The sequence below is a fragment of the Mixophyes fleayi genome, chromosome 9, assembly GCF_038048845.1.
Source record: "Mixophyes fleayi isolate aMixFle1 chromosome 9, aMixFle1.hap1, whole genome shotgun sequence".
NCBI lineage: Eukaryota > Metazoa > Chordata > Amphibia > Anura > Limnodynastidae > Mixophyes > Mixophyes fleayi.
This window is the reverse complement of record NC_134410.1, coordinates 115,830,871-115,843,465: the sequence shown is the minus strand read 5'-3', so window position 1 is coordinate 115,843,465 and position 12,595 is coordinate 115,830,871. Positions and strand designations below refer to the sequence as shown.

Sequence of the window (12,595 nt, the reverse complement as noted above, 5' to 3'; positions counted from 1 at the left end):
CTATTCACAGCGAATCGCGTCATTTTGGCGAGTAAATTGGAGTATGCGGAATACTTGCCTGCTCTCCCGGGAGTCCGGGAGACCTACCCAGATTCCAGGAGTCTCCCAGACATTTCGGGAGAGTTGGCAAGCATGCATTACCCAGGTCAGTGTGACAGAGGCTGATTTTGTAAAAGTATCATTTTGTAGTGGGAAAAATGTGACATGGTTTAAACTTTACAGGGGCCATATGGGTTTGCTGCTAACCTTCCAAAGAGACACACGTTACCTTTAATATCAGTAAATTAAACTGGTTTTTTTCATAATTATATAGCTTTACAATTACATTACTTATCCAAGAAACAGGTGGAGCACTAAATTCGGTTATTTTATAGCCAAAAACATTGATTTTTAAACAAAATTGCAAAACAAAACCAAACAAAACCAAAATACACAAGGGCGGTTTGGCAAAACCAAAACACAAAGGTACTCCAGATCCAAAACCAAAACCAAAACCAAAACACGGGGGTCAGTGAGCATCTCTCATTCAAACCTAGACAGAGTTATATTGATCCTTTCTGCAACTCAGGTAGTAGCTCTCCAATCCCCAGCAGAGATATGGCTGTCTCAGGCACAATTCACTGAGTTGAATATGGAGAACAAGGGTACCCCAATTATTATATAACAACGAGGACAAAATTCAACACCTTGAACTCTTTGTTATGTTCCTCAAGCATCTAATGAACAATTTTTGCAGTGTGGCAGGGTGCACTGTCCTGCGGAAAGAGGCCACTGCCATCAGGGAATACCGCTGCCATGATGGGGTGTACTTGGTCTGCAACAACATTTAGGTAGGTGGTACGTGTCAAAGTAACATCCACATGAATGTCATGACCCAAGGTTTCCCAGCAGAACATTGCCCAGAGAATCACACTGCCTCTGCCAGCTTGTCTTCTTCCTATAGTGCATCCTGGTGCCATCTCTTCCCCAGGTAAATAACGCACACGTACCCGGCCATCCACATGATGTAAAAGAAAACGTGATTCATCAGAGTAGTCCACCTTCCTCTATTGCTCCATGGTCTAGTTCTGGCGCTCAAGTGCCAGTTGTAGGCTTTTTCAGTAGTGGACAAGGGTCAGCATGGGCACTCTGACCGGTCTGCTCATACGCAGCCCCTACGCAGCAAGCTGTGATGCACTGTGTGTTCTGACACCCTTCTATCATAACCAGCATTAATTTTTTCAGCACTAAGTTAGATAGTTTTTCTTCTATGTTTGTTTTTATTTATAAAAACTGGAGGAGGAAAGAAGGATTAGGTTTGGGAAGAGTAGGTTCAGATATGATGAGACAACATTTCAGAAGCTATTCTGACAAAAATTATTTTAAGTACATAATGACATGGCCTGAAATAGCTGTAAAACAACAAGGGATATGTTCAAAGATAATATGTGTGAATGGGCCGTGTGTATTAGCATAGGGATCCGTTCCTTTTCTTACAGCAAAATTACTAATTTTTTCAATGCAGATTGTACCCTGGTACCACTGACATTTAACTGAATTGCTGTACCGTATTAGCCTCAACTACCTCTGATGGCAGCTCTTCCATTTATCCACTGTCTTTTCTGTGAAGTTGTTTTTCCTCAAATTTCCTCCAAACCTACTTCCCCCCAGTGTCAGTGCATATTCTCATGTTCTAATACTTCTCTTCCTCTGTAGAATGTTTCCCTCCAGAACTTTGTTATAACCAATTGATATATTTGAAAGTTTCTATCATGTCCCTTCTTTCCCTTCTCTGATCCAAACTATACATATTAAGTTCTTTTAGTCTTTCCGTGTATGTTTTGTGCTGTAGGCCATGCACCATTTTAGTTGCCCATCTTTGTACAGTTTCTAATGTATTTATAACTTTATGGAGATACGGCCTTCAGAACTGAACAAAGTATTCTAGATGAGGCCGTACCAATAATCTATACAGTGGTATTATTACTTCTTTCTTTCTGTTGCTGATTCCTCTCCCTATGTAACCAAGCATCTGACTTGCCTTCCTGATTGCTTTGTTACATTGCTTACCTGCCTTTAAGTCACCTAAAATAGTGACTCCTAGATCCCTTTCCCCCTCAGTAGTTCCCATTATAGTGCCATTAATACTATTTTTAGCCTTTGAATTTTTGAAACCCAAGTGCATGATTTTGCATTTTTTGGTATTAAAATGTAGTTGCCACTCTCGCCATTCGTCTATTCTACCTAGATCATCAATCCTTTGTTTTACCCCTCCTGGTGTGTCTACCCTGTTGCATATATTTGTGTCATCTGCAAAAAGGTCTGGTCCAAGTACAGATCCTTGGGGTAATCCACTGGTAACCATTCCCTGCTGTGAATGCACTCCATTTACTATAACTCTCTATTTTCTATCCTGTAACCAAGATCTTATCCATTCAATCATCTTAGAATCCATGATTAAGATTTCAAGTTTATTTGATTTAATTTGTTTATTTAGCCTTCCCGGAATAGTGTAGGAAGCCCTCTACACTCATCCATAAGCCAATGGTGTTGAAGAATTTCCTCCAGAGTGGGACGTTCTGAAGGGCGAGTTGATAAACACCACCGAATCAAGTCCTCACAATCTGAAAAGAGAGAGAGAAGTATTGGTTATTTCAGATACAGGTCTCTTGTGTAACAAACCCCAATACGCACAGATGCTTCAGCCCCTCCCCTCCACCGCCCCACCCTCCCTCCGCAAAGCTCATTCACGAAGAAGCAACTGCTGATAGGAACATATAGAGACAGCCCTTGCAAACAGCCTTCTTACACAAAATCTTTAAGGAAACAAAATGCTAGTAGCCCAGTGACCCAGCCCAAGATAGGATCAGCCTGGGGGGCAGATGCCCCCATTGCGACCAGCCAAGCCAGCCTCTGTCTCCCTCCCAAATACCCTGCCTACAGCCAAGGACTAGAGCACTCCTCACGACTAGTAGAGATGTGACATTAGCGAGAGATGCTGGCGGGGGATGACCGGTATAGTGGAACATCCTGGTTTTATCTACTAGCCTTCTCTATTTTCCTGCAGTCGAACAGAAAATCACACTGACCTATCACCACATATGGACTTTTAAATCAGCCTGTGTGTAATACGCTGCTGGCTGTGGGTATGAAAGAGAGACGCGTTTCGCAACACAAAAGAGGCCTGGCTAACAAACGCAAATAGCATTTTTTTTTATTCCCTAAATTAAAAAATGGATACATTTCTATCCTCCTTCCTGACACCTTCCACATGTTTGCATACACCTGACGCAGGGTAAGTCAATATCAAGATAAACCTGGCTATGTGGGGCATTAAGTGAGACTGTAATTAGGGAATACAGAGAACTACACTTGATATAGAACACTGCAGTTTCCTTTGGGGAGAGAGTTTCACATATAACCGATGGAGGTCTCTCACCTGGAGATACACTGGTTCTGAAGCTGATATAAGCTTGTATTATCTCCTCTCTAGTTTTAAATGGAATGTCCCCGCACACCATGTAGAACAGCAGGACACCCAGGGACCAGACGGCTGCCGGTAATGCGTTATACTCCTGGAACGCTATCCATTCCGGGGGACTGTACGTCAGTGTTCCTGTGGAAGAGAACATGTTGGTTTACAATGGAGGACTATGAATTGCGCACCAAAATATATAATTTCGGCTTCAAAAAGCAAATACTAGGGTGTATATTGTTTTATTTTAATTCTATGATCTACTCCTAACACAGACAAACAAAAATAATATGCGTTCAAAGCGCATTCTAAATGCCCGGTAAATTGACTCTAACGCTGATGCTTTAGCATATAGCAAATGGACCTGTAGACAGACAGTTTCTAACAAAGGTTCACTATGGACTGTATCAAATTCAACATTGTTTACAGCATCCCAGTGTGATTAGCAATGTAAATGTTTTCATATCTGAAATGTGGCCTTAAATTGGTCACTTATCACACCCATAGCTGTCCCATTCAGAGTAAAGTTACTTATCTTTTTACATTGTTTTTATTGTATATAATTATATTTATATTATTTTTATTAAATTATACCTGTCACCAGCTCTCAGTGGCTGCAGACATTTTTTGGGCTGGATCACGATGAACTGGAAAGGGGCCTATGAATTAATTCAGAACTAGTGACATCGCTGAGACACTTTGCACGGTGATATCACTAGTTCACTGTGAATTGAAAGAACAGAAACTATATGTAGATGACAGGTCCACTTCAATGTGGTTTACTCACCAGCAAAGGTAGTAAAGGGGAAGTCCTGGAGCAAAACCCCACAGCCAAAATCGATGAGCTTTATGGTTTCCAAACGGGTGCTGACCAATACATTTTCAGCCTTAATATCTCTATGCAGGACCCCTTTGGAGTGGCAGTGTTGGACGGCCTCCACAAGCTGCCGCAAGAGGCTACCTGCCACTCCTTCTTCTAGGGGCCCCTGCTCTGTGATGATATGAAGCAGATCTTGACTGTGCTCTGGCATTTCCATTACAATTTGAAAACTGTGGTCTGTTTCAAACCAATCCAGCAGTTCAATGATGCCGGGGTGCCCTTTAACCTTCAGCAAGAAGTAGATTTCCATCGGCACCCGGGATAAATCGTCCTGCAATTGCAAAAGTTCATAATAAAGAACTAGAACAGGCCTGTCCAACCTGCGGCCCTCCAGATGTTGTGAAACTACAAGCCCCAGCATGCTTTGCCAGTAGACAACCTGTTGATAGCTGGAGGGGCATGCTGGGACTTGTAGTTTCACAACATCTGGAGGGCCACAGGTTGGACAGGCCTGAACTAGAAGATGAATAGAAAAAGAACGGGCTTGCGGAGGGTGGGAAAGAGAGAGGAGAGGTACAGAACCCATCAGGAACTCAGTGGATGATATTGGGCAGATGTAAGATCATAGGATGGATGTTACAATGCGTAAATAGTGCACCCATCACCTACACAGAGTGGAGGCAGCTACTTTGTGGATAATTATTATCTAGGAAAATTCAGGTTATCAATCATGGTTGCCAACCATAACAACATTTTACTGATGTTAGAAAATAACACCTGTTTTTGGCCTGTCAGTAAGAAAAGTAATGGAGTCCAGTAAGAAATATGGCATCCTTTGCCACTACTAAATTTCACATAGCGTTTATAAAAAAAATCAATGATTTAGGGTCAGAATGGTGTTATAAGCCCCTTATGTTCACCCCCTGGATCCTTTCTCACAACTGAGAAATGTGTGAACAATATGGTAGTAAAACATGTCACCCATCAGTAAATTTTTCTATTACCATCCGTAAAGAGAAATTTCAAGGGACGGCAACGTGCAACTAATTCATCAGGAACTAGTGACATCACCGTACAAAGTACAAATATACATTTTTATCTCCAAAAATAATTTCAGAGAAACATAGATAAATGTGAAGGGGGCTAAATGCAAAAGTCTTACCAGCTGAGTCCAGCGCATCCCGTGACACTTGCTGATGTATTTTACAGCCACCTGGGGGAGCCAGAGAACAATTAGAGCCTATCTGTACAGAGAGACCATGGAAAAAGAGCAGCCAATTCCAACAACACTCACCTGTAAGCTGTCTCGCCGTCTTTGTGCGCTGAACACAGTGCCGAACCCACCGCTGCCTAGAACAGCCCTCAATTTATAGTTCTTCTCAAAAACTGGCTTTTCCGTTCCTGTAACAACATGATAAGGGACATTACATCTGAGGTGCGCATAACCCAGATCTGGAAGATTTCTCAAACACCACACAATGAGCCAATCTGCAAAATACGTCGTTATTGCAAAAAAAAACTTCACCTACAAGTCATGTTATCCTTAGAACCTTAAGTACTAAATGCAATAGAAATTCAGCAATTTGTGCCTTTACGAACAAGCATATTTAATTAATTTGTTAATTAATTAATTAGCAATGCTGGATGGCTGAGCATTAGTGCATATGGTAATGGTGCAAAGAACAAACAACATTAACCAAATTGCACATGACATATTCTAATATAACAACACTTTTTGAAATTATCTGGGATAACTATGTATAAATGCTAGCAAGAAATATTACGTGGCATATATATTGCTACATTAAATACTTTGCTTATTCTCCTACAAAGGTGCTGGGCCCATGGTAATGGATGGAAGTGGATGGATTATAAGAGGAGTGGGCTCCTACATATCACAGAAGAGTTTGTTTAATACAAGTTATAGTTCTTTTTTAATACTCAAGATCTTCAATGTTCCGACATGCGCTACTGACAGACTCGCTGGGAAATGTGATTGGCTACAGCAACTCTGTGTTTGCAGGTTTTCATCCCTTGATAGTCAAAGATTATCACGTACTGATGGTCAGTAGTCATGTGGACCCTCAGAGGTGGGATATGTGAAACTATATTTACTTCAGTAGAATCTTTATTATTTATTGTATTAACTCTCTTAGAGGAGATTGAGTTATGTACTGAAATCAGCAACATTCTCACAGCTAATAAAGTGATCTAAGCATAGAGGAGGGGTTTCTGGCCAACAACATCAACCCCACCCAAGTACACACCTAAGGAACTCCGCACATGACTATAGGAGTAGACTCTTGGTGATCACGTCTATATGTATAACATGCCCATTTTACAATGACCAGTGATTATAAAGTCTGAGAAGGCCAACATGCAAATTTTACCCTCATTAAGTTTTTAAAAAACAAAACTTTGAAACTGAACAGCTTCCAGCATTATAAGGTTTCCTAGTTTTCCCCCCACAGAGACACAATTGAAATCAGCTATTATTACCAGGCGTGGGTGTTATCTTCCTTCTTTCTTCTGGTCCGGGCTCTTTGTGATGTCGTCTCCTGGAAAATTGCAAAAAATAATAAGAAATTGTCGGTGGATAATAGTGTACACAACGCAACCAGCAACTATTGTAGATTGTAAGATGCAGTAAAACACAAGACAATAATTCCTGCCATCGCGCAGCGGGATGCAGGGTAATGATGATCCGTGAGAGTTACCTCCTCTCCTGGGAAATATATGAGTCTCCCGAACATTGCGGAAGAGTAGACAAGTGAGCTTTACACAAAGAAAATTGAATTTATAGTGCTTTTAAAATGTGACATGTTAGTAACTTACTTCTTGATGCCAAATCCAGCTGCCAGTATTATGACTGCCAGGAGAACCACCGCTCTGGTCCTGAATTGCTGCAGAGCTGCTCAGAAAAGAAAGAGAATTCTGGATGAGAGAAGCAGCTAATAAACTGTTAGATTTGTATGGAGAAAATGCCGGAGAGAATGTAACCTTATGGAGACAACTCATAAGTGTAATATTGGGATGTGTGTGAAGATGAAGGTGATTGCACACGCTGTGATATTGCAACAGATATAGGGCAATTGCCGGATATTGCAGTATTGGTGGCCTCACAACAGCTGAGCGTCCCGATAAACATCTTATTATAATGAATAATACAATTATCAGGCATGGGTGGAAAGTGTGTGTGGTAATCTTTGACCACACTAAAATGTCTCAATGGCACTGGAATTGGAGTGATGAACGACTATGGTCCAATTCCAAAACTGAACCATGTGTGTGGGCAACATAATAGACCGGACATAACATTCCATCACCGGCATCATTTAATATCGTTTAGGGTTCTTACAAAACAGGTCCAGCCTCCCAAGCCCCCCCTGCCCCTTATGTCGCTCAGTAATTGTTTAAAGCGCCCCATAAACTATAACGTCATTGGTGACTACCTTAGTGCGTGTAAAGGAAGCGCTGATTCTGGGCCTGAGAGAGAGTAAGACAAATCGGGAATCTTTGCTTTGACAAATATAGACTTACCAATCTCCTGAACCAGTTTATTATAATATTCTTCAGGTGTTATATGATCTGCAAATAAAAATACATGGAATGTAAACACTATCAAGCACATTGAGCTAGTGAACTAGACCTCTGGCTTAATCCCCCCAAATCCTCATCATTCATAACAACCACTACTCAGAAACAAGATAGCACAACATACATAAAACACACCCATGTACAATACAACTGTAACCCAGAATGGGCCTCTCAGTTACATTATTTAAAAAGAAAATTGTTAAAGCAAAGTATTACAGTTCACACACACACAGAATCAACATTCTTTATAATCTTATATATAAGATATTTTTAGCTTACAAGAATAACATTAGGTTTCTCTATTTTTAATAATTAACCAAAGCATAATTTAAATGTACATAGTGCTTCATTTTTTATGTTTTTGTTTTGGTAACTCCATCCTGAAATGGTATTACTAGTCCTACTATGTCCCAGGTAATATATTGTATACTGCAGGCATATGATAGCGCTTGGTTATACAATGTAAGCTATATACCTCTGTAAAGAGTCACTAATTGCACTACATTCCAAATACAATCAGACATGTGGGATAAATGTAATCAACTAAACTGCAATTGTCCTGGAACAAAGTTGTATGACTTGATCGGAAACTGTTTTGGTTCTATATATATAGTGGTAGAAGTGGTGGTGTATACGGTGGTACCATTTCTCCTACCGCCTTCATTGTAAAACTATGAAAACTAAAAAATAAATTCTCCGACAATTATAGACTTACCTTTGCCACGCAGCACGATGGAATCTGAAAATAAAAATATTTTGAATTTAAACACAATTAAGCACAAACCATGATAGTATAACATACATAAAATACGTCTTACACATGAAGATTTTTTCAACTTAAATTTAATATCTGAAAACATGAAGAAAAATATTTTCACTCTATTTTAATAATTAGATAAACAATGAAAATAGTACTTTGTCTTTTTTAAAGTTCTTATTCTAGTAACGTCATTCTGAAATGGCATTACTGGAATAGACATCATGGGGGTACAAGTCCCACCGTAATAACTAGGCTGCCCCATGCGTAAGCACAGGAGAGCTGATGGCGGGCATCACTTAATGCTGACGGGTAACACCTTTGATAGATAGAGAAGTTTTCTCAGTTAATAGGGCTCTTTGCCATTGATAATAGACAACTAATCCCCAAAAATTTGGTTGAGCACTATTCACTAAAATAAACTCTTACAGGTTAATTGTTCCTTACCTTTCTCTGTGTTGGCAATGAGAATCATCAACACTGTAAGTATAATTGTCAATCTTGTCATTGACATTCTTGCTCTCTCTCTCTATATCACTAGTCTCCCCAAACTCGCCAAACCTGAGACTGAAATCACAGGTCAGCAGGTGGGTATATAACAACTATCTGGTATGTAATGATGATGTAATAATGGGGCTGTAATAATAATGATGATGATGACCACTGTATGTAGCCAGGCAGCCTGTATTGGTCTCAATATATTTCTAAAAATTGCTGACACCAGTAGAAATATTTGTCACATCCATGTCCTACAATTAAATTAAAAGTTGCTAGTAGATATTATATAATTGTCTACCGATCCCCTAATATAGTGTATGCGCAGGGTCTTAGGGGTATATTTACTAAACTGCGGGTTTGAAAAAGTGGAGATGTTGCCTATGGCAACCAATCAGATTCTAGCTGTCATTTTGTAGAATGTACTAAATAAATGAAAGCTAGAATCTGATAGGTTGCCATAGGCAACATCTCCACTTTTTCAAACTCGCCGTTTAGTAAATCTAGCCCTTAGTCTTCAATATGCAAAGCAAATCAAATGTAGGAGATGTTTTAAGAGAATATTAAATTAGTACATGTGAGTTCTCTTTAAGTAATTATAGTATCAGAATTTTGGATGTGCTTGTTAAGGAAGCAATTTTAGATTATCTACTGGTTTATATACCAAAGAGTGAAAAAGGAAAAAGTATTCTCAATTGGAGCATCTTGCAAAAAGACCCTGATTATGATAAAATATGTTCAAATATGCCTAGGACTGTATTTAAAAGAACTAATAATACAAGTGTAAGGGCTGATTCTGCCATTAATAAGGGTAATATACAGTCTACGTTACATCTTTATTAGAAGTCACTTCTCAATGCCTGTGCTGTCCATAACGTCATCCTGTCTTTAAGGCTGCTTCTATTCCACATACAGGGGATATCACTTTTATGTAGGGCAGGGGCAAATGCAGGATTTGTAGAGGGGGATTCCACACTGCGCCGCCAGTGGGCGTGGCCAGCATGCATGGGGGCGTGGATATAATTATAGACAGTGCTTGGCTGCTCTCCAACTCTTCCTATCCCCATAATATACATGGGCAATGCTGCATGCACTACTGTTAGGTACACGCAGCTCTCCCTTTTCAAGCAGAGCTGTGTGAAGCGGGAGCAGGGTCTCCTATATTATAGAGTGCCCCAAGCTTGGAGGGGGGTTTCCAGGCACTAGGAAACCCCCCTTGGTTTGCCTATGGTAGGGGGTGTTTTGTGTAATAGCAGGGGCACCGAGAGGAGGGTGAGGCTGGTACACAGTACCCTGGCCTTCTTTAGGGTCCTGGGGGTGACAAATTATAGCCGATGCAGGCCTCATCCACTGAGCCACAATGAAGTATACCTTCCAATTCTCCCCATTTAGGCAGAAAAGTCCCACTTTTGAATGGCTACAAGTTGAAAGTTCAACTTTAGAAAAAAATATTAGGACCCAGTGAGATACCTTTCATTCCCTGGGTAATGTGTAGAAGGAAGGAAGTTTGGTGCAGCTGTTTTAAGTGGAGTTATGTGGAGTGTACACCAATACAATTTAGAGAAGAATTTGGCACTACTGATATAAAGCCAGGATGTTTCTCTAACCAATAATACAAAAAAAGATAAAAACCTGCCAATATTCAATATATGGATTAAGCCAATAATAAATACTGTGTCCCATATATTGTCTGTTTTTTCTTACAGTTCAGACGTAGAAAGACTTGTTGAAGCGTGATTCAGATGTTAATTCTCTATCTTGTTGTTGTTTTCTGTATTATTAAATAAGTATGAAAAAACATATAATAATGCAACCAATCTCAATTCGAGAGAGATTAGTTCTCTAAAGGGAAAAAAGTTATTAACAAGTGTGTGTGTGTTTCAGATGGAGCGCCACAAATCTCAGTTTCCACCCTGCGTATACATTCGATGAATTGATAATAATGACAAACACCACTGTGTTTAAATTATTTGTGAATCATTTATTCTTCTCCATGTATATTTTATGGTAAAGCATCCCTTAAAACATTGCTTTAATTGTTTTATTTATATAAAAAAATGTCCAATAAGAAGGCATTACAGGACAATTTGTTTTGTTTTTTATAAATAAAACAATTAATATTTTATTATCAGAAATACTGACTCAATTAACAGATTTAAAATTCCAAGAATCCAGCACAATCACCGCCTGATGAACATGACAAGATGCCTTGAGAAAGATTTGCAACTGAAACGCGTTGGCTGGAATGGAAGGAGCATAAAGGTGCATATCGTATCCAAGGTCTCATGGAGCACCAGTGTTCTTACCTGTGGTAGAGATAAACTAGCTTCCAGTTCTTTTTGTAATTGAAAAAAAAATACTTGAACAGTGTAAATACAGCAGGAAACTTGTCATGGATACCGGATAAACCTCTAGACTGTTTAAAGATGGAAAAAAAGCAGATGAGTTCCGTGTAGATTTATACAGCATAGAACTTAGGAATTTCAATCTTTTGTGACAAGTGAACAATTTATGACTGCAAGCTATCTTAACTTCCAAACAACATTTGTAATGTGTCTCAAAGAGTAGAGGGAGACTGCAATACGTAACTAGTACGACGCGCATTTTTCACGCTATGAAGAAACTCGAGACACAAAGGGCCTGATGCACATCAGAATGTAACTTGCACACAAGTTGCGGTTTAAAAAAAGAGCACAGAACATGAGCATAGTTCCAACTGTAATCTGTAATCTGTGGGCAGCATGGTGGCTTAGTGGTTAGCACTTCTGCCTCACAGTGCTGGGGTCATGAGTTCAATTCCCGACCATGCCTTACCTGTGAGGAGTTTGTATGTTCTCCCAGTGTTTCTGTGGGTTTGCTCCGGTTTCCTCCCACACTCCGAAAACATACTGGTAGGTTAATTGACTGCTATCAAAATTGACGTGTGTGTGTGTGAATTTAGACTGTAAGCTCCAATGGGGCAGGGACTGATGTGAATGAGTTCTCTGTACAGCGCTACGGAATCAGTGTCACTATATAAATGGTGAAGATGATGATGAATGTCAGACGTCACGCCCAACTTTTGCCACACAGTGGGCTTTTCGATTCTTTAGGCTCTTGGCCTTTCTCAAAGATGGTTTGTCTGTGAGTCTTAGAAAGGGCCAGATACATGGTCTCTCACCGAGTCTATTTCCAGAAGAAATCTGAACCTTGTGCCAACTTCGCTTCAGAGCGCACTCTTTGAACCATTGAGCACGGCGCAGTTCAGGTTCCTCACATGGAAGTTGGTTTATCTCTTGGCCATAGCATCTGCACGTAGTGTCAGAACTTAGAGCCCTGTCTTGCTGCTCACCCATGAGGATATGGCTGTTTTTCGGATGTTTCCTTTTCAACCTAAGGTGATTTCAGGTCTCCACCTGAATCCAGAGATAGTGGTCCCAGATTTACGAGTGCAGGGTGGATCTTCGGGCTTCCAATCCGAGGAATCCTTGGA

At 40.1% G+C, this 12,595-nt stretch overlaps 1 protein-coding gene across 1 annotated transcript in view; it reads right to left on the bottom strand.

Annotated features, from left to right (window-relative positions):
* Positions 1–6,350, bottom strand: part of LOC142101868 (putative ribosomal protein S6 kinase alpha-2) — a 38,211-nt gene extending 31,861 nt beyond the window's left edge. The window contains exons 1-5 of the mRNA XM_075186299.1: positions 6,251–6,350; positions 5,437–5,487; positions 4,242–4,790; positions 3,419–3,595; positions 2,508–2,603 (exon numbers count right to left, since the gene is read on the bottom strand). Coding sequence (XP_075042400.1) covers positions 2,508–2,603; positions 3,419–3,595; positions 4,242–4,790; positions 5,437–5,487; positions 6,251–6,350 — 973 coding nt within the window. The remainder of the gene's footprint in view (positions 1–2,507; positions 2,604–3,418; positions 3,596–4,241; positions 4,791–5,436; positions 5,488–6,250) is intronic.
* Between the last annotated feature and the right edge of the window lie 6,245 nt (positions 6,351–12,595).